Consider the following 23637-nt stretch of genomic DNA (forward strand, 5'->3'; position numbering starts at 1 on the left):
GTGACTTTGCACAATGCTAGTCTCTGTTGTCTTAGGTATGGGATCAGCAGTAAATTTGCAACGGCAAATCGACATCTTCACCCAGCTTCCACCAATTTTTTTCCCAAAGGTTCGTGGTGACACTCTGTCAGAAAACTCGTCCAGGATTTCGGTGGTTTCGTCCATTAGCTCGTCAGAGCCAGTCGAACAGTCCTCCGAACTTGTGGTGCGGTCCTTGTGGAAGGGCCCATGACACTCCTTATGCAGTCGTTGCATTACAACCAGCTTTCTGTGTGATCTGGCAGTGGGATTCTCCCGTGACTCTCACGCCTATGATTCTTTCTCAAAGTTCGGAAGATGGTTCAAATGGCTCTGAGCACTATGGGACTTAACATCTATGGTCATCAGTCCCCTAGAACTTAGAACTACTTAAACCTAACTAACCTAAGGACATCACACAACACCCAGTCATCACGAGGCAGAGAAAATCCCTGACAACGTCGGGAATCGAACCCGGGAACCCGGGCGCGGGAAGCGAGAACGCTACCGCACGACCACGAGCTGTGGACCCGGAAGATGGTGACTAGCTGCACGACCACGTTCTCTGAGCATGCTGTGTTGCAGTCTCCGCCTGTAGATTGCCAGTATCGTTAGGCACATTCAGCAGCCATCCAAGTACTCACATCATTCTTCCTGTGTTGGAACAGCGTTTTTCTGTATTGAAAATAAGCACGCATGAGGATGAAACGTAAATCAACGTTTCCCACAGGCAGTTGGGTGCTGCCGGGTCTAAGTGTTCCGCTTCTGTCAATGTATAATGAGTTAAATGTACAAGATTCAGTAGTGCGAATGTTGGAGCCACTACTGTCTTGTAATAAGGCTAGAGATTATTGCTCGGTGGAGTATTGTCAATTTTACCGTGTCAATGAATTCTATTATAAGCTCCTTTACAATAATTGTTACATAAAATTCTTCCTTCAGTCCGAAGGTTGCCCTGAGCACTGTAGTTGCCATTAGTCTTGTTCATATTTGTGGCGAAGGGGAAATTCAGACGTCAGCTACATCAGGGCACAGTGATAATTCAGCTCCGACAAGCGAACATTTGTGTGGGACTCGGACTCGAACCCTGATTTCCCACATTGTGCGAACGGTCGCCTCAACTGCTTCGGCTATCCGAGCACGCTTCCCTCCAAACCAAATTCCACACTTGTTGCACAGTACTTTGCTGTCCACCATTGTAATTCCTACCATCATTAACATTATCCCCGCAACATGGCGACCTAGCGTGCATCCTGCTGAAAATGTCATGAAATACCGTCAAAGCGTGTATATTACAATATGTGTGATAATATGGTACTATTACATGATTCGGACATCTCCGAAAGAACAGACACGACACACAGAACAGAAATGCTTCGGTTGACGTGCTGCACGGTGTGACCGCGCGGTTTAAAGCGCCATATCACGGATTGCACCGCCGCTCCCGCCGGAGGTCCGAATCCTCCCTCGGGCATGGTTGTGTGTGTTGTTCTTAGCATAAATTAGTTTAAGTCTAGGTACAAATGACCTCAGCAGTTTTGTCCCTTAGGAATTCACACACATTTCAACACTCCTGATGGCGATGGAATGCCCCTGCCTTTCTACGACGTTTAACTTTGTTTACCCAGGCTGTTATGCGGAAACCTACAGTCAAGCGTAGACTCCCAGCCATGGAGCAGTTACATTTTTCGCGTATACAGATCATTGGCAGAGGTTCGTGGAAGCCGTAAATTACCGAAAAAGTTCATGAACTGTCCAAGGATTAAAACCTGAATATATGCCACTTATCCCCTAGGCCACGACTCTTCAGCTCTTCACGAATTTTTACGAACAAACTTTCAGGCGTAATAGAGAGGTAACGTTTATGTTGAAGAATTGTGTTCTCAGATCATACGTAACTGAGTAGGTACTCTATCAAAGCTCCACGCCTTCTGCTTCCGCGCTTACTACAAGATTTGCTACTAATAATCTGGAGGTTGTTGTTATTCTCTTTTTCAGGGTCACGAGGAAAGCCTAAGACATAATTAGAAAGAGAAAATGTTGAGGGATTGTGTAATATAGCCACTAGTGAAGTCACTACAGCAAACAATCGCTTGCCCACCGCTCGGCGTCTGCTCAGTTGCTTCGGAAGCTGGCCATATGGAAGAGATAATTTTGGTTGGAATGCGGGCAAACTACCACACATATGGCGAACACTTTTCTTTACAATGCTGTATTTATTCGGCACCTCGTCCTTTGCGTGTTTCCTTTCAAGATTAACTTGCTCACGATTACATAACAAAATATCATATACAATAAAGTTCTGTTAGCATCCTATCGTATTTACACTGCTTTCAGAGCTGGCGCTATGACTGAAGTACAAAGGTGAAACCATTCCGCGTTGCTCTTTCGGTTACGATCAACCAACGCGGAAGTGTGCAAGAGACGGTATTTCATCGACGAGTCCCCGATAGTCTCCGAAAATAGCACAGCTCTTGATACCTGAAGCTGACGGTCGTAGAGTCTCATTTAATTCGTGAGTGATTGGTTGACAGTGCGATCCGCACTTGCTACCATTAACCATTGCACACTACCATTAACCGGTGCTTTTGGTATTACTAAGAGGTAATATTCATGTTTTTGGTCATGATTTTTAAACAAATTGTAAGGCGGAAGCCGGTGCTGTACACAGCTAAGTTCACTCTAACAGTATCGACAGTTCTCCAATTCTATGTTTCCGATCAGCCTGATGGATCACCATCTATTTTGCCACATGCACTCTTTCCCTGACACATTGCAAAAGGGCCTTAACCCATACTTTGTGCTAATGTCTGCTGATTAGAAACCTCACCTGCCCTCTCTTTGGCAACGAATGTTCAGCTTGAAGCTTAGTGCTTAGTGAAACTCGCTGCTTCAGTGGAGTGCCTTTGCACAAGTATGCGTCATCATCCTAGACAGCCTCTTAAGCTCTGCACCTTAAAACTATTATCTACTATAGTGTTGTGATTCTATTATATGAGAAATTGGACTAAACTACTTTAATTAGGTGTCAAACTATTTCCCATTCCAACCTATTTCCACCTGGTATTAGGATAAAATTTTTATGGCGTTCGTTCGAATGTATACTTTCAATTTTGGTTTACTTCGTAGTTGAACTAAATATGAAGGAAAAAATATCATCGAATCATATAAACAGTGATTTAGTGTACTAGGTACATTTCAATATTTGCGACATTAATTACAACATTAAAGGTTTTCATTACATCATTCACTATCACTGTATATATACACTCCTGGAAATGAAAAAAAAAGAACACATTGACACCGGTGTGTCAGACCCACCATACTTGCTCCGGACACTGCGAGAGGGCTGTACAAGCAATGATCACACGCACGGCACAGCGGACACACCAGGAACCGCGGTGTTGGCCGTCGAATAGCGCTAGCTGCGCAGCATTTGTGCACCGCCGCCGTCAGTGTCAGCCAGTTTGCCGTGGCATACGGAGCTCCATCGCAGTCTTTAACACTGGTAGCATGCCGCGACAGCGTGGACGTGAACCGTATGTGCAGTTGACGGACTTTGAGCGAGGGCGTATAGTGGGCATGCGGGAGGCCGGGTGGACGTACCGCCGAATTGCTCAACACGTGGGGCGTGAGGTCTCCACAGTACATCGATGTTGTCGCCAGTGGTCGGCGGAAGGTGCACGTGCCCGTCGACCTGGGACCGGACCGCAGCGACGCACGGATGCACGCCAAGACCGTAGGATCCTACGCAGTGCCGTAGGGGACCGCACCGCCACTACCCAGCAAATTAGGGACACTGTTGCTCCTGGGGTATCGGCGAGGACCATTCGCAACCGTCTCCATGAAACAGGGCTACGGTCCCGCACACCGTTAGGCCGTCTTCCGCTCACGCCCCAACATCGTGCAGCCCGCCTCCAGTGGTGTCGCGACAGGCGTGAATGGAGGGACGAATGGAGACGTGTCGTCTTCAGCGATGAGAGTCGCTTCTGCCTTGGTGCCAATGATGGTCGTATGCGTGTTTGGCGCTGTGCAGGTGAGCGCCACAATCAGGACTGCATACGACAGAGGCACACAGGGCCAACACCCGGCATCATGGTGTGGGGAGCGATCTCCTACACTGGCCGTACACTACTGGTGATCGTCGAGGGGACACTGAATAGTGCACGGTACATCCAAACCGTCATCGAACCCATCATTCTACCATTCCTAGACCGGCAAGGGAACTTGCTGTTCCAACAGGACAATGCACGTCCGCATGTATCCCGTGCCACCCAACGTGCTCTAGAAGGTGTAAGTCAACTACCCTGGCCAGCAAGATCTCCGGATCTGTCCCCCATTGAGCATGTTTGGGACTGGATGAAGCGTCGTCTCACGCGGTCTGCACGTCCAGCACGAACGCTAGTCCAACTGAGGCGCCAGGTGGAAATGGCATGGCAAGCCGTTCCACAGGACTACATCCAGCATCTCTACGATCGTCTCCATGGGAGAATAGCAGCCTGCATTGCTGCGAAAGGTGGATATACACTGTACTAGTGCCGGCATTGTGCATGCTCTGTTGCCTGTGTCTATGTGCCTGTGGTTCTGTCAGTGTGATCATGTGATGTATCTGACCCCAGGAATGTGTCAATAAAGTTTCCCCTTCCTGGGACAATGAGTTCACGGTGTTCTTATTTCAATTTCCAGGAGTGTATATACAGTGATATGTGGTATATCTCGGCTAAGAAACATATAGCACTCTTAGAGTTTATACCTTAGTGTGAAGCGTTCACATGTACAGTCGTGGACAAAACGAACGAGACCCCTCGCCTTTTCGTTATGCTGATCCGCACTGCTTTAAAGTCTGCTACACAGTACAACAGGCAAGGCGACGAAGTGCTACCAACATACTACGCTAGTTCGCTCAGCTGATAAGCTGAGGTACCACTGGTGAAACTCGCGCTTCGAAGATGCCACAGCATCGTCTGCACCACTTCGTGGGAAACGAAACACCTCAAGTATAAACCAATGTGCTGTATTTCGCATATCTGTGACTATGAGTTGGATCTAAAGCGTGGTTATGGATAGTACGTATGCTCAGATTGCGAATATAACATCGTGAATAAAGACAAGGGGAAATGAATTAGGCGTCGTTCCTCTTCCGTAACATCAAATATATTTTAGTTATTTTTTCTTAAATGAACTGCGCAGAAAATCATTCACCAGAAGTGAATAACTTTTCAGTAACACCAGATGATATTAACAGCTTGCCGGCGCTGGTTAGCCGTGCCCTCAACGGCGTCATATCGCGGACTGCGCGGCTTCTTGCGCCGTCAGTTCGAATCCATCCCCGGCCATGGATGTGTGTTAGGTTAGGTAGGTTGAAGTAGTTCTAGATCTAGGAGACTGATGACCTAAGCAGTTTGGTGGTATAGTTCTTAGAGCCATTTTTTGACCTTTCTCGTAAACGTTCTTTATATAAACGACCGTATCTTTTGATTGCGTTGACATATCTCACTTTTTTACACCACCAAGGGACCGTATACTGCACGAAGTGTGATACATTTCCGCTTATTATGTCCACCCGTGCTAGAGGTAAACGGGTTTTAAGGGTTGGGTAGACAGATAGACGTTCAAGAAAGTGAGACTAGTAGCGTTCCATTTTTACCGATTTACGTGACGAAGTCCTAACAACGAAGATAGTTACTGAAGATGAGGGCCGCATAATAACTTCCCTTGCTCTTTATTCGAAATGTTCCAGTTGCAATCGATACATCAGCATATTAACCTTAGCTACGCTTTCGATCCAAATCACGTTTACAAGAATGCAAATAAAATCCATTTGCCTATGCAAGTGGTAATTCAGATCCCACTATTAATACCACCGCGTTTTAGATGTGCGAGCATTCCCATTGCTAGATGCCTTAAGGAACACTTCGGCTAATGAACGTTTTCTGGCTGTGGCACGTCTAATGGAGTATTCGAAAGATTGTAGAATACGTTTGGCAGCTACGTCGCCGTTTATTTCCTGGGGTGGTGCAGAATTATCCTACTAAATTTACTCGCTATTAACAGTTTATGTTATTTCGATAAACACCCCGAATGATTGTCACATAAGCGGTGACATGAAGGTAGACAATTCATGTTTTTGAGCCCAGCAAGCTCTCTGTAACAGAAACTGCAGATCATTTTGCCATTTTCATTGCGAAATTGCCGGCTTATTCACGTCTGGGGTAATAATAGAGGGCTGTTTGCCTGGGTTGTCTGCTAGTGTAGTGAAAGGTGTTTGCTAGTGCAAGGGAGGTCTGCTTTGTTTTCGGTTCTAATCTCGATGGAGGCAGGGAGACTATCAGTAAAGGAATTTTAAGAAATTCTCGCGCCGCTAATACGTTTTATTGCTACCTTTATTCTGTACCGGCGCCCTGTGGACGTCGATAAGAAAGTCTTGTAGAATTTCACACTTGTTACTGTCTACTTTTTCCGCTTCTGTCAATGACTGAATTGACTTAAGTGTGGAACTGAATGATTTTTAACTGAATTTCGTTATGAATCTTCACGCATTGCTAAATTTGCACACTTTCATGGTAGGTCAGCAACGGTAATCCAGTATGACCGGTCGGAACGTTGACACAGACCATTTCGCGGCAGGACGCGCATAATATTTTGCTAATTCGTAACGATCTGGGGTACTTTGTCTTACTAAAACACTTATGTTATCTCGATAAGCTGAAATTTATTTTTATTAGTGCAGTTCATACTAATTAGTGTTTCTTTTTTCATTTATATCTTATATATGGGTGTTGATGTTAACACCCTAATCAGTATTAATATAGTCTTACGCATGATTGAAAACAGTCTGACAAATTTCGGATAGTTTTTCAATTTCACGCCTGTGCATAGTATGTTGGTAGCACTTCGTCGCCTTGACTGTTATGCTGTGTAGCAGACTTTAAAGCTGTGCTGATCAGCATAACGAAAAAGCGAGGGGTCCCGCTCGTTTTGTCCACGACTGTACAAGTAGTCAAAACCGAACTAAGTGCTGAATCCAGAGTTTTTGTGGTCACCATCAGATCAATGATAATCGAGATTAGTGACAGTCTTGGAGGAAATGGACTGTAGGTGGTTGGAAGTAACGACGTGCAAAGCTACAAAGTTTGGAGCAACTTCAACCAAAGTGAGTTCAAATGGTACTGGGACGTCGCTAACACTCGTAAGAGTGAGGGCGAAAGTGGAGGAGGAAAGGGAGGAGAAAATAGTTCTGATATTTAGCGTATCAGTCATTCAGGTTGATCATGATTATTTTAAAATGACTTCAGTTACCCGTTGGATCTCGAGTCAGGATAACAATCAATGATTCACAGTGGTAAGATAAAAAGTATTGTGTAATGGATTTGAGATGTCCCTTTGTTTCTTCCACCAACAAGTTTATGTTGCTCCTTCAACAATTTTAGATTCTCCTCCAAATACAAAAATAAATGCGACTTGAATTTGCAGCAGGAACTAAAATACTTTATCAGTTCAGGTTTAGTATTACAATGAATGAGTAGGTCATTTCATTTTATAATTTGTATACCTACTGCTGTTACGCATTTTTGGTCAGGGATTTTCACCTGCCCCGAGATGACTGGGTGTTGTTGTGTCGTCTTCGTCATCATCATTCATCCCCATTACGCTCGGAGGAAGGCAACGGCAAACCTCCTCCGTTAGGACCTAGCATAGTACAGCGGTGCAGGTCTCCCGCATCGTTCCCATACGCTCTGTCAGGAAGCATGGGACTTCATTTACACTTTCGACTAATTTATTCGTTTCCCTATAAACAGTATAAACTCGATTAACCGTCACTCTTTAAACCGTCAATTTCTGTTAACCGTCACTGCCGTAACAGCATAATAATACTGTAATAACAGAATGCTCTAAGGTGCAGTGACGCGTTCGCTTTGTTTATTTACTCCATTTTAGTGGGAAGTGAATGTGCCCGCCCGCCGTAGAATGGTACATAAAATATGACCTTCAGTTGACGTGCTAACACATCTCTCCCTTTTCTTGTCTTTGTCTCACTTGTGAGTCAATAGTCACCACTGGATCGGTTTCCAGTTGTGGTGAGAAGACTGTAATTGTCGCAGTGTATCTCGCGGGCTGTTACGTGTTTTGCACTTGAATAAGTTTTATTGACTAATATTTTACACTACCGTATTTAGTGCAGGTTTGTGTGATACAGTGACTTGATAAAATGTCTGAAAAACGTAAACGTGTTGTTTTAGGACTTAATCAAAAACTTGAAATTATAAAACTCTTAAGAAAGGGCGAAACTGCGACAAGTGTAGCGCTGATTTATGGTATTGGAAGAACAACAGTTAACGATATAAAACGTGATGCTCATAAAATAGAACAACATGTGTCAACAATGCAGAGCATGGATGGAGATGTGCGAACAAGAAACACAATGAAACCTGCAAAATGTGATAAATTGGACACTGCAATGTACCGATGGTTTATACAAGCAAGAAGTCAGGGGATTCCACTTTCAGGGCCTATAATAATGGCCAAGGCTGTTGAAATGAACAACAAACTTGATGGTGACTCGTCTTTTAAGGCAAGTATCGGATGGCTCGACAAGTTTAAATTTCGACATGGCATTCGCCAACTTGATATCAGTGGAGAAAAACTCAGCGCGGATAGCTCTGTAATTGCTGAGTTCCGGGAACAATTTAAAGAAAAAACGGCTGAATTGAATCTTGTTAGGGAGCAAGTTTACAATTGTGATGAAACGGGGCTTCATTGGAAGGCTTTACCACAAAAGACAATAACATCACTCTCTGAAAAAGCTGCTCCGTGTTTCAAAGTACAAAAAGATCGCATCACTGCTATGGTTTGCGCAAATGCGACCGGCAATCATAGGCTACCCCTACTTGTGATTGGGAAATGAAGGAAACCTCGTGCATTCAAGAATTTGAATTTGAATGCTCTCCCTGCACAATTGCACAGTACTACGCCCAGAAGAGTGCTTGGATGGATCAATCAATTTTTTCTGGCTGGTTTCACAAATAATTTGTACCTCAAGTTAGAGCACATTTGGCTGAAAAAAAGTTGCCACAGAAAGCGCTGTTGCTATTAAATAATGCCTCAACGCACCCTACTTGTGAAATGAAGAGTGATGACGGCAACATAACTTGTCTCTTCCTTCCAGCAAACACAACTTCACTTATACAGCCCATGGATCAGGGAGTGATGAAATTGTTGGCAGCGTATGTGCCACCAGAGAAGAAGAAGAAGGGGCTGATGAAGACGAGTGTTCAAACCATGAAGAAAAACAAACTACACTCCTGGAAATTGAAATAAGAACACCGTGAATTCATTGTCCCAGGAAGGGGAAACTTTATTGACACATTCCTGGGGTCAGATACATCACATGATCACACTGACAGAACCACAGGCACATAGACACAGGCAACAGAGCATGCACAATGTCGGCACTAGTACAGTGTATATCCACCTTTCGCAGCAATGCAGGCTGCTATTCTCCCATGGAGACGATCGTAGAGATGCTGGATGTAGTCCTGTGGAACGGCTTGCCATGCCATTTCCACCTGGCGCCTCAGTTGGACCAGCGTTCGTGCTGGACGTGCAGACCGCGTGAGACGACGCTTCATCCAGTCCCAAACATACTCAGTGGGGGACAGATCCGGAGATCTTGCTGGCCAGAGTAGTTGACTTACACCTTCTAGAGCACGTTGGGTGGCACGGGATACATGCGGACGTGCATTGTCCTGTTGGAACAGCAAGTTCCCTTGCCGGTCTAGGAATGGTAGAACGATGGGTTCGATGACGGTTTGGATGTACCGTGCACTATTCAGTGTCCCCTCGACGATCACCAGTGGTGTACGGCCAGTGTAGGAGATCGCTCCCCACACCATGATGCCGGGTGTTGGCCCTGTGTGCCTCGGTCGTATGCAGTCCTGATTGTGGCGCTCACCTGCACGGCGCCAAACACGCATACGACCATCATTGGCACCAAGGCAGAAGCGACTCTCATCGCTGAAGACGACACGTCTCCATTCGTCCCTCCATTCACGCCTGTCGCGACACCACTGGAGGCGGGCTGCACGATGTTGGGGCGTGAGCGGAAGACGGCCTAACGGTGTGCGGGACCGTAGCCCAGCTTTATGGAGACGGTTGCGAATGGTCCTCGCCGATACCCCAGGAGCAACAGCGTCCCTAATTTGCTGGGAAGTGGCGGTGCGGTCCCCTACGGCACTGCGTAGGATCCTACGGTCTTGCCGTGCATCCGTGCGTCGCTGCGGTCCGGTCCCAGGTCGACGGGCACGTGCACCTTCCGCCGACCACTGGCGACAACATCGATGTACTGTGGAGACCTCACGCCCCACGTGTTGAGCAATTCGGCGGTACGTCCACCCGGCCTCCCGCATGCCCACTATACGCCCTCGCTCAAAGTCCGTCAACTGCACATACGGTTCACGTCCACGCTGTCGCGGCATGCTACCAGTGTTAAAGACTGCGATGGAGCTCCGTATGCCACGGCAAACTGGCTGACACTGACGGCGGCGGTGCACAAATGCTGCGCAGCTAGCGCCATTCGACGGCCAACACCGCGGTTCCTGGTGTGTCCGCTGTGCCGTGCGTGTGATCATTGCTTGTACAGCCCTCTCGCAGTGTCCGGAGCAAGTATGGTGGGTCTGACACACCGGTGTCAATGTGTTCTTTTTTCCATTTCCAGGAGTGTATTAACCATTCAGAGGCCGAAACAATGCTGTCCAAGTGTATAGAATGGTTTGAAAGTCAAAAAGAGGCTAACGCAACGCAGGCACTACTGCTCCGAAAAATACGAAATATTGCCGCGGTGAAAGCTCGAACATCAAAAAGGCAGAAGAAATTGACTGACTATTTCCAAGCTAGATAAACTATTTCACCTGTAAGTTTATAGTACAGTACAGTACTGTACATTACGTATTTTGCAACTTTTGTAGCTACTGTACGGATGTTGTTATCATATAATAAATAGTTTTATTTGCTATTACAATCGTGTTTAATTTGTTTTCGCTCCGTAATATTATTATATTACTGTGAGAGTGATATGTGTCTGTACATAAAATAATTGATTGAGGTTATGTTTTGGAGGAATACAGTGTTTCTGTTATCCGTCTATTCGCTCAACCGTCACGACCAGCCGGCCGGGGTGGCCGAGCGGTTCTAGGCGCTTCAGCCTGGAACCGCGCGACCGCTACGGTCGCAGGTTCGAATCCTGCCTCGGGCATGGATGTGTGTGATGTCCTTAGGTTAGTTAGGTTTAATTAGTTCTAAGTTTTAGGCGACTGATGACCTCAGAAGTTAAGTCGCATAGTGCTTAGACCCATTTGAACCGTCACGACCACGGTCCCGAAGATGACGGTTAATCGAGTTTCCACTGCAATACGTAATCGACTACGATCTGTAATCGCCAAGTTTATAATCAAAATACATAAAAGCATTAGGTACAATATACTGTTTCCTGAAGAACTGCAATGACACAGTTTTCACGTGGTTGGTGTTGGGTCGTTAGTCAGTGAATATCTGCGCTGTGCGCCTGCTGTTTGCCTGCAGATGGCTGCCTTACTCGTGTTGATGCCGTTACTTTGTGTCGCCGCTGTGGTGGGGGAACCCAGCTGCTTGCTGCCACCCGCCTCCGAAGAGCAGCTCCCATTTACCATGGTGAGTTTCTCCCGACAGACATACGTTACTAGACTAGTAAAGTCACATCTTTTCTGAAGCCTGACGTTTGGTGTGGTAAAACGACAGCGTCAAAAAGTTTGTTTATGCTACTACTACGATTTTCTGCAACGAAATGACGTCTTAAGCTTTACGATGCGTCGTAAACAAGTTCTGCAGTTCAGAAAACTTTTACGTACTACTTGAGTTTAACACATACATGATAGAATAGTTTTATGAGAAAAACATCAAGCTGAATACGCACAGGTTTATAGCAGACTGAACACTCAAATGCATAAAGACACTTGCTGTCAACGAAAAATAGAGCATTCTACTTACAGGCGCACTTTCGTAAATGGCGTTCTATTCGAAGGAAAGTCAAAGTTGATCAAAATTTGTTAAAAACACATCATTACGCTGCGTCTGCTAATACTAGATTTATTGAGCTCCTGATTCTATATGTTGTTGTTGTTGTTGTTGTTGTCTTCAGTCCTGAGACTGGTTTGATGCAGCTCTCCATGCTACTCGATCCTGTGCAAGCTGCTTCATCTCCCAGTAACTACTGCAACCTAAATCCTTCTGAATCTGCTTAGTGTATTCATCTCTTGGTCTCCCTCTACGATTTTTACCCTCCACGGTGCCCTCCAATAGTAAATTGGTGACCCTTGGTGCCTCAGAACATGTCCTACCAACCGATCCCTTCTTCTAGTCAAGTTGTGCCACAAGCTCCTCTTCTCCCCAATTCTATTCAATACCTCCTCATTAGTGTTATATGATCTTCCCATCTAATCTTAGGCATTCTTCTGTAGCACCACATTTCGAAAGCTTCTAGTTTCTTCATGTCCAAACTATTTATCGTCCATGTGTCACTTCCATACATGGCTACACTCCATACAAATACTTTCACAAACGACTTCCTCATACTTAAGTCAACACTCGATGTTAACAAATTTCTCTTCTTCAGGAACGCTTACCTTACCATTGCCAGTATACATTTTATATCCTCTCTACTTCGACCATCATCAGTTATTTTGCTCCCCAAATAGCAAAACTCCTTTACTACTTTCAGTGTCTCATTTCCTAATCTAATTCCGCAGCATCACCCGACTTAATTCGACTACATTCCATTATCCTCGTTTTGCTTTTGTTGATGTTCACCTTTACCCTCCTTCCAAGACACTGTCCATTCCGTTCAACTGCTCTTCCAAGTCCTTTTCTGTCTCTGACAGAATTACAATGTCATCGGCGAACCTCAAAGTTTTTATTTCTTCTCCATGAATTTTAATACCTACTCCGAATTTTTCTTTTGTTTCCTTTACTGCTTGCCCAAAATACAGATTGAATAACATCGGGGAGAGGCTACAACCGTGTCTCACTCCCTTCCCAACCACTGCTTCCCTTTCCTGTCCCTCGACTCTTATAACTGCCATCTGCTTTCTGTACAAATTGTAAATAGCCTTTCGCTCCCTGTATTTTACCCCTGCCACCTTCAGAATTTGAAAGAGAGTATTCCAGTCAACATTTTCAAAAGCTTTCTCTAAGTCTACAAATGCTAGAGGCGTAGGTTTGCCTTTCCTTAATCCATTTTCTAAGATAAGTCGTAGGGTCAGTATTACCTCACGTGTTCCAACATTTCTACGGAATCCTAACTGATCTACACAAACTATTTAAACAATGCCAGTATTTCAGATAACATAAAATACAATATCATTATTAAGGCCTCCACACGGAACAAAAGCAAAAATATGTGAGATGTTTCTCGTTACGCTGGCATTGAGACTCGTTCCTTTCCTTGTGTCTTTGGTCTTCAGTACGAAAAATCACAGCCAAACACGTCTCATGTATTGACCATTGAGTCAAAACTGTAAAGGTGACGTAGTTGTAGTATTTTCTTACGGGTATTTTATCAGTAAATAAACAGCTGTTTACTCGTCCTTTGCGGTCGCCGCCATATTGCGATTTTAAAGTGTTGACTTCAGTGACGACACTGAAACTGTACACGGTATTGCCAGTCCAGCAATGTATGTCTCTGCTCACGGCGTACTGACACTAAACTACAACATCCACAACTACAAACCTAGTACAGACATACTTTGTTGACTTCTACAAATTAAAAACTGAAATATATAGTATTGATGTTCTAGAATATTATTTATTTTATACTCCATTGCAAACCGGCTTTCTGTTGTTTTGGCCTTACTCAGGTTACCTGAGTCATTTTTAGAGTTAATCCTGCATAATTCCTTAAGAAGAATGTAATGACCCTAATACCACGTAAGTTAAGTAGAGCCGAGACATGGTTTTAATAAGTCATACTTACAAGGGAAACACCCAATTGCAACCCTTTCGGATGTAGTGGTAAGATGGACAAGTGATAGCCTGTCAAAAACTGAACACAGATCAAGCATGAAAACAGGAATAAAGTGTACTGAACTGTGAAAAAGAGGCACAACAGAAACTGTAAGCGGTTCGGGCTGAAGAAGTACATTGAGCGAAGGGGAGCACTGGTAAAGTTGTCACAGTATTGGACATCAAAGAGGACGAAGTGTGTAGAAAACTCCTTTCAGCCAATATTTTCGCAAAATTATGAACTGTCCGTCCGGTCATTCAAATGTTTGTTCTTTCTCTGTAGTGTTGCCAACTGTCAAACTATTAATTGGTTATAGAATATGAGTCATGTGGTGTGAATAGATTACCGTCGCAAGTAAATGTTATGAATAGTGAAAGCAGACGCGATACAACATAGCCACATTTTACTATAAAAATACAGCAACCAGACACTTTTTTTAATGCGTTTTATTTATGACAATATGCATTTCGGGTTGCACCGATCTTCAGCTGGCAAATTACATGTATCTTTCCAGCTGAAGATGGGTGCAAACCCGAAATGCATATTGGCATAACTAAAACGCATTAAAAAAATGGCTGGTCGCTGTATTTTTATGGTAAAATATCATTATCCACGGCCACGGAGCTCAACAGTCCAAATGAAATGGACAAATTGTTACAACACAGTCATTTCACAGAAAAAAACAACTAATAAGCGGATATGAACAATATTACAACGAAGGAATTCTGGAGCCAAAACTTCCAAAACGGAACTCAAATTCAAAAAAGTTAAAAACGTATGTTATGATAGAGCACAGAGAAAATTGTGCGATTGTGGAACTGTTGCGTTGATTCGTGTGCAGCTTATGTGACAAACTATTATGCTTTCAACATTTGTTTGAGAGTGATTTGAGATATACAGATCGAATAACATCGGGGACAGGCTACAACCCGGTTTCACTCCCTTCCCAACCACAGCTTCCCTTTCATGTCCCTCGACTCTTATAACTGCCTTCTGGTTTCTGTAAAATTGTAAATAGCCTTTCGCTACCTGTATTTTACCCCTGCCACCTTTAGAATTTGAAAGAGAGTATTCCAGTCAACATTGTCAAAAGCTTTCTCTAAGTCTACAAATGCTAGAAATGTAGGTTTGCCTTTCCTTAATCTATTTTCTAAGATAAGTCGTAGAGTCAGTATTGCCTCACGCGTTCCAACATCTCTGCGGAATCCAAACTGATCTTCCCCGAGGTCGGCTTCTACCAGTTTTTCCATTCGTCTGTAAAGAATTCGCGTTAGTATTTTGCAACTGTGACTTAATAAACTGATAGTTCGGTAATTTTCACATCTGTCAACACCTGCTTTCTTTGGGATTGGAATTATTATATTCTTCTTGAAGTCTGAAGGTATTTCGCCTATCTCAGTTCCGTATCTCCCATTTCATCTTCATCTACATGCTATTCCATTTCCATAATACTGTCCCCAAATACATCGCCCTTGTATAGACCCTCTATATACTCCTTCCACCTTTCTGCTTTCCCTTCTTTGCTTAGAACTGGGTTTCCATCTGAGCTCTTGATATTCATACAAGTGGTTCTCTGTTCTCCAAAGGTCTCTTTAATTTTCCTGTACGCAATATCTACCTTACCCCTAGTGAGATAAGCCTCTACATCCTTACATTTATCCTCTAGCCATCCCTGCTTAACCATTTTGCACTTCCTGTCGATCTCATTTTTGAGACGTATGTATTCCGTTTTGCCTGCTTCATTTACTGCGTTTTTATATTTTCTCCTTTCATCAATTAAATTCAATATTTCTTCTGTTACACAAGGATTTCTACTAGCCCTCGTCTTTTTACCTACTTGATCGTCTGCTGCCTTCACTACTTCATCCCTCAGAGCTACCCATTCTTTTTCTACTGTATTTCTTTCCCCCATTCCTGTCAATTGTTCCCTTATGCTCTCCCTGAAACTCTGTACAACCTCTGGTTCTTTCAATTTATCCAGATCCCATCTCCTTAAATTGCCACCGTTTTGCAGTTTCTTCAGTTTTAATCTACAGTTCATAACCAATAGATTGTGGTCAGAGTCCACATCTGCCCCTGGATGTGTCTTACAACTTAAAACCTACTTCCTAAATCTCTGTCATGCCATTATATAATCTACCTGATACCTTCTAGTATGTCCAGGATTATTCCATGTATACAACCTTCTTTCATGATTCTTGAACCAAATGTTAGCTATGATTAGGTTATGCTCTGTGCAAAATTCTACCAGACGGCTTCCTCTTTCATTTCTCTCCCCCAATCCATTTTCACCCACTATGTTTCCTTCTCTCCCTTTTCCTACTCTCGAATTCCAGTCACCCATGACTATTAAATTTTTGTCTCCCTTCACTACCTGAATAATTTCTTTCATGTCATCATACATTTCATCAATTTCTTCATCATCTGCAGAGCTAGTTGACATATAAACTTGTACTACTGTAGTAGGCATGGGCTTTGTATCTATCTTGGCCACAATAATGCGCTCACTATGCTGTTGGTTGTAGCTTACTCGCACTCCTATTTTTTATTCATTATTAAACCTACTCCGGCATTACCCCTATTTGATTTTGTATTTATAACCCCGTATTCACCTGACCAAAAGTCTTGCTCCTCCTGCCACCGATCTTCACTAATTCCCACTAAATCTAACTTCAACCTATCCAGTTCCCTTTTTAAAGTATCTAACCTGCCTGCCCGATTAAGGGATCTGACATTCCTCGCTCCGATTCGTAGAACGACAGGTTTCTTTCTCGTGATAACTACGTCCTCTTGAGTAGTCCCCACCCGGTGATCCGAATGGGGGACCATTTTACCTCCGGAATATTTTACCCAAGAGAACGCCATCATCATTTAACCTTGCAGTAAAGCTGCATACCCTCGGGAAAATGACGGCTGTAGTTTATCCAGATCAATCAATCATCCAGACTGTTGCCCCTGCAACTACTGAAAAGGCTGCGGCCCCTCTTCAGGAACCACACGTTTGTCTGGCCTCTCAACAGATACCCCTCCGTTGTGGTTGCACCTACGGTACGGCCATCTGTATTGCTGAGGCACACAAGCCTCCCCACCAAAGGCAAGGTCCATGTTTCATGCTTAGTGTATACATATCTTGGTCTCCCTCTACGATTTTTACGCTCCACGCTGCGCTCCAGTGTTAAATTTGTGATCCCCTGATGCCTCAGAACATGTCCTACCAACCGGTGCCTTCTTCTTGTCACAAACTCCTCCCCAATTCTATTCAATACCTCCTCATTAGTTATGTGATCTACACATCTAATCTTCAGCGTTCTTCTGTAGCACCACATTTCGAAAGCTTCTATTCTCTTCTTGTCCAAACTATTTATCGTCTACGTTTCACTTCCATACATGGCTACAATCCATACAAATACTTTCACAAGCGGCTTCCTGACACTTAAATCTATATTCGATGTTAACAAATTTCTCTTCTTCAGCAACGCTTTCCTTGCCATTGCCAGTCTACGTTTTATATCTTCTCTACTTCGACCATCATCAGTTATTTTGCTCCCCAAATAGCAAAACTCCATTACTACTTTAAGTGTCTCATTTCTTAATCTAATTCCTTGAGCATACTCCGACTTAATTTGACTACATTCCATTATCCTCGTTTTGCTTTTGTTGATGTTCATCTTAATACTCCTTTCAAGACACTGTCCATTCCACTCAACTGCTCTTCCAAGTCCATTGCTGTCTCTGATAGAATTACAATGTCATCGGCGAATCTCAAAGTTTTTACTTCTTCTCCCTGGATTTTAATACCTACTCCGAATTTTTCTTTTGTTTCCTTTACTGCTTGCTCAATATACAGATTGAATAACATCGGGGAGAGGCTACAACCCTGTCTCACTCCCTTCCTAACCACTGCTTTCCTTTCATGTCCCTCGACTCTTTTAACTGCCATCAGGTTCCTGTAAAAATTGTAAATAGCCTTTCGCTCCCTGTATTTTACCCCTGACGCCTTTAGAATCTGAAAGAGAGTATTCCAGTCAACATTGTGAAAAGCTTTCTCTAAGTCTGCAAATGATAGAAAAGTAGGTTTGCCAGTCCTTAATCTTTCTTCTAAGTTAAGTCGTAAAGTCAGTATTGCCTCACGTGTTCCAACATTTCTATGGAATCCAAACTGATCTTCCCCGAGGTCGGCTTCTACCAGTTTTTCGTTTCGTCTGTAAGGAATTCGCGTTAGTATTTTGCAGCAGTGACATATTAAACTGGTAGTTCGGTAATTTTCACATCTATCAATACCTGCTTTCTTTGAGACTGGAATTATTATATTCTTCTTTAAGTCTGAGGGTATTTCACCGGTCCCATACATCTTGCTCCCCAGTGGTAGAGTTTTGCCAGGACTGGCTCTCCCAAGGCTGTCAGTAGTTCTAATGGAATGTGTTCTACTCCCGGGGCCTTGTTTCGACTCAGGTCTTTCAGTGCTCTGTCAAACGATTCACGCAGTATCGCACCTCCCATTTCATCTTCATCTACATCCTCTTCCATTTACATAATATTGTCCACAAGTACATCGCCCTTGTATAGGCCCTCTATGTACTCCTTACACCTTTGTGCTTTCCCTTCTTTGCTTAGAACTGTGTTTCCATCTGAGCTCTTGATATTCACACAAGTGGCTCACTTTTCCCCAAATGTCTCTTTAATTTTCCTGTAGGCAGTATCTATCTTGCCCCTAGTGCGAAACGCCTCTACATCCTTACATTTATCCTCTATCCATCCCTGCTTAGCCATTTTGCAGTTCCTGTCGATGTCATTTGATTGATGTTTGTATTCCTTGTTGCCTACTTGATTCACTGCATTTTATATTTTCTCCTTTCATTAAATAATTTCTGTTGTGACGTAACAAGATAGCTACGCCACACTGAAGTAGCCGAAAGGCACGCGTTAATCTAGAGAGAGGTCTGAAACAGGATACGTAATGAATTGTAGCAAGAAAAGTACGTAGCTGCTATTCTACTTAACTTTTAATCCTTGTTGTATACATCGCTCATGATGAGACATTTCTTGATGATACAAGTGAGACTCTATCTTAAAATGGTTAATGGCGCCTTGCTAGGTCGTAGCCATGAACTTAGCTGAAGGCTATTCTAACTATCTGCTCGGCTAATGAGCGATGCTTCGTCCGTGTAGTCGCTAGCAAAGTCGTCCGTACAACTGGGGCGAGTGCTCTTCCGTATCTCGAGACCTGCCTTGTGGTGGCGCTCGGTCTGCGATCACACAGTGGCGACACGCGGGTCCGACATGTACTAAATGTACCGCGGCCGATTTAAGCTACCACCTAGCAAGTGTGGTGTCTGGCGGTGACACCACATTCCTCCTCCGCAAATCGGCGAACGGTCGTGTTATAAGGCTTCCGCCCGCCGTGGGGAGGACCCCATGTTGACGTATGCGATGAGGTGGGGAGCCGAACAACAGGCGAGGCTGTGCCACCCGCACCCGGCCATTCGGCCCGAGGGGAGCTAGGAAACGCCTGAAAACCTACTCCAGGGTGCACGTCAACATGCGGTGTATGCCCCCGTAAAGACACAGGAGGGGCCGAAGGGTCGACCTCCATTGCGTCGGGGTATCCGACGCGCGATGACGTCATGTGGTCCGGAGCGGGCAAGAGTTCCATGGCGGAGGACAGCTGGTCACGGGAAGCGATCGGCGGCGCGTGACCCAGGGACGCTCTTGGCGGCTGCAGCGAAGCGTCGAATGCGGGCGGCGCCGGCGGGAGAACAGGCGGCGGCGGCGCCGGCTGCGGCGGCGCGTTGCCATGGGGCAAAACGGAAGGCATCGTCGGTAACACCTGGAGATGAGGCGAGCCAGTAGATGGGTCCCCAGGGCGCTGACCGGACGGCACCGTCGCTGAAAGCAGACGGGGAGCGGCAGAACCCGTGCGACGACAGAGGCGCAGCTGATTGAGATGCCGACGCACCTCACCAGAGGCCCCCAAAACCAAATACATCGCGCGGCCGAGGCAGCGAAGAATGCGCCCTGCGAGCCAACGCCGTGAACCTCGATAGTTGCGATAGAATACAACGTCGGTTGGAGCAAAAGCAGAAGTCTGCCGCTGCACAGGAACCTGATGCGGCGGATGCAGCAAAGACATCAAGGTTCGATGAGGACGACCGTGGAGCAACTCAGCCAGCGAGCGACCATCTCGGGGCTAAGAGCGATACGATGACAAAAAGAGCAACAAGGCGTCCTCCCAGGAATGCGACTCTTTCAACTTCAACATCTGTGCCTTGAAAGTCGGGACCAATCGTTCAGCGGCACCGTTTGACTGAGGCGAAAACGGCGCGGATGTCAGATGTTGAATACCATTGGCCTGGCAGAATGACTGAAATTCTGCAGACATGAATTGTGGGCCGTTGTCGGAAACAATAGTCTGCGGAAGACCTTCAATGCAAAAGGTAGCAGACAACGCTTGGATGGTGGCGGAGGACGTCGTTGAAGACATCCGGACAACAAAAGGAAAATTACTGAAGGCATCCACCAGAACCAACCATTGAGCGTTCCAGAATGGACCAGAAAAATCGATGTGCAAGCGTTGCCAAGGGGAAGTGGCTTTTGGCCATGCAAAGACTTTCCGCGGTGGTGCGGATTGTTGTTCGGCACACGCCATGCAAGAAGAACACATATTCGTAATCGCAGCATCGATTCCGAACCAAGTACAGTGCTGATGAGCAAACTGTTTCGTTCGCACTATACCCCAATGTCCTTGGTGAAGAAGCCGTAAGACAGAGGACTGTAACGAACGTGGGACCACGACTCTGGACTGATCATTATCAGAACGCAACAACAAAACACCACGTCGAACAAAAAGTCTCTCCTTGTGAGCAAAAAATTGGCGAACCAACGGATCCTCGATCCGAGACTTTGACGAAGGCCATTGCGTAGCAACAAAACGCAAAACGGTAGCAAGGACCGGGTCAGCAGCTGTAGCTGTAGCTACACGACGAAAATCAATAGGAAACGATTCGACCACTTCATCGGTTTCCGAATCAATGAACATGCAAGCAAGTTCGGAAGAATCGAATGCTTTATCCTCAGCAACAGGCAAACGGGACAACGCATCGGCGTTTCCGTGCTTAGCAGTGGACCAATACAAGATATCGTAGCGGTACTGCGAGAGGAAAATAGACCAGCGAATGAATTTCTGCGCTGTACGCGGAGGTATAGGATTATTAGGATGAAAAAGCGATGTCAAAGGTTTGTGGTCTGTGATGATGGTAAAGTGACGACCATACAAGAAATCATGGAACTTAGTAACACCAAACACGAGAGCCAAAGCTTCTTTCTCTATCTGGGAATAATTTCTTTGCGCAGACGAGAGCAATTTGGACGCAAAGGCAATAGGGCGATCATGCGATCCATCTTTGTGCGCAAGCACAGCACCGATCCCGAAATCCGATGCATCTACCATCAACAAAAGGGGTTTCTGGGGATCGAATGGCGTAAGGCAAGTATTAGAAAGCAACGCCGATTTCAACTGACGAAAGGCGCGTTCGCATTCCGTCGTCCAGACGAACGGAACACACTTACGGCGTAAGCTATGAAGCGGAGCTGAAATGGAAGAGGCATTGCGCAGAAAGCGATGATAATAGTTCATTTTACCCAACACACTCTGTAGCTGCTTCACATTCTGTGGCGAAAGCAAATCTTGTATGGCACGGAGGTGCTCTGGACTTGGATGTATGCCTTGGGCATTGATGACATGTCTCAAATATGGCAAGTCCCGAGCAAAAAACACACATTTGTCCTTCCGCAAGCGAAGACCATTTTGTCGCAATACCTGAAATAATGTTCGTAGGTGTGCTAAATGCTCGTCGGCTGTCTTTCCGGAGATCACAATATCGTCCAGATAGTTCACAGCAGTAGGGACCGACGCACAAACAGTTTGTAAATATTGCTGAAACAATGCAGGGGCGGATGCACACCCGAACGGCAGTCTTTTGAAGCAGTACAAACCCAGATGCGCGTTAACCACCAAGACGCACTGGGATTCGGCGTCCACCGGGATTTGCAAGTACGCATCTGCTAGGTCCAACTTCGAAAAGTATTTACCCGGGCACAGTTTATCAAAAAGATCTTCCGGGCGGGGAAAGGGAAAAGTTGCAATCACGAGTTGTGGATTCACTGTTGCCTTGAAGTCCACACAAAGTCTCAGTTTTCCAGAAGGTTTTGGCAAAATGACTAAGGGTAAGGCCCAGAGAGAAGCTTGCACACGTTCAATTACACCTTGTGATTCTAAATCGTGTAATGTTCTTGCGACCTCATCACGCAATGTGTGAGGAACATTGCGCGCTCTGAAAAATTTCGGTTGCGCGTTGACTTTCAGTTCCAAATGTGCTTCATAGTTCTTAGCGCAACCAAGGCCCGGTGCAAAAATGTCTGCAAATTCTTCACACAGACGAGAAACACTGTCTGAAGGCACAGTCTGAGTCACTGATAGGACCTGATTTACTATAGACATGTTAAACAACTGAAATAAATCTAAACCAAACAAGTTCACTGCAGTAGAAGAACGAAGAACGTAAAATGACACAAGTTTTGTGTGTCCCTTGTATGTTGCAAGAATAGTGCACTGTCCTAACACAGGGATCTGCTGTCCTGAATAACTTTTTAACTGAACATTTGCGGCACGCAACGGAGGTTTGCCCAGTTGTTTGTACGTGTCGTGATTGAGCAATGAAACTGCAGCTCCGGTATCGAGCTGGAATGGGATCACTTTGCCATTAAAGTCCAAATCTACAAAAAGTTTATTGTCCTGCTGACGACAAGAGCGACTGTTTTGTGCAATTTGAACAGACACTGGTACATAATCGCTTGCTAATTGACGTGATTTCCGGCGACGTCGACGCACACTTTTTGGGGGACGAACACAGTCACTGTTAGAGACAGTGGCACTGGACGCAGTGGAATTAAATACATGAATGTCCATGGGGGAAGGTTCACGAGCCAGAGTATTCTTGGTTCGATTCCAGCACGATTCAAAGGGCCTGGAATGATTAAGAGTGTCTGATCTGAGCTTGTTCTGGCAAACAATTTGAACATGTCCTTTCTTATTACAGAAAAAGCAAATAGCTTGGCGTGACGGGCAATTGTCACGCGAATGTCTAGTAGCACACCACGGGAATGATTTCACTGCATTTGTATGCTGGCGCAGCACACCTGGTTTAGAGCATGGCGGCAGCTGCGTGGACGTGCGCGAGGGCAGTTTACCGGGCCGCGCAGTGCGCCCGGCGGGCCGGTTAATGTTACACACGGCTGGCGAAGTTTCAAATGATTCCTGAGCAAAGTCAAGTGTGTCTTGCCTATCCAATACGTCTATCACTTGCTGAAGGGAGGGATTAACTAGTTTCAAAATTTGCTCCGGATACGAACATCAGAAACGTTCTGTGGAATTGCATCACGCACCATTGTATCTGAATAAGGGAGTCCACATTCACACTCAAAAGCACAATCCCTTGTAAGGCCTTGCAAAGTTGCAACCCACTCCCGATTAGTTTGACCGGCTGTACGTTTTGTACAAAAGAAAGTATACCTTTTTGCAACGACATTGA

General features: G+C 45.1%; 1 protein-coding gene across 1 annotated transcript in view; it reads left to right on the forward strand.

The window, feature by feature from the left end:
- The window catches only part of LOC126412469 (uncharacterized), a 64616-nt gene that overhangs the window by 17920 nt on the left and 23059 nt on the right, over positions 1 to 23637 (forward strand). The window contains exon 2 of the mRNA XM_050082080.1: positions 11596 to 11703. Within this exon, the coding sequence (XP_049938037.1) occupies positions 11596 to 11703 (108 nt within the window). The remainder of the gene's footprint in view (positions 1 to 11595; positions 11704 to 23637) is intronic.

The sequence above is a fragment of the Schistocerca serialis genome, chromosome 7 (genome assembly GCF_023864345.2).
Source record: "Schistocerca serialis cubense isolate TAMUIC-IGC-003099 chromosome 7, iqSchSeri2.2, whole genome shotgun sequence".
Taxonomy (NCBI): Eukaryota; Metazoa; Arthropoda; class Insecta; order Orthoptera; family Acrididae; genus Schistocerca; species Schistocerca serialis.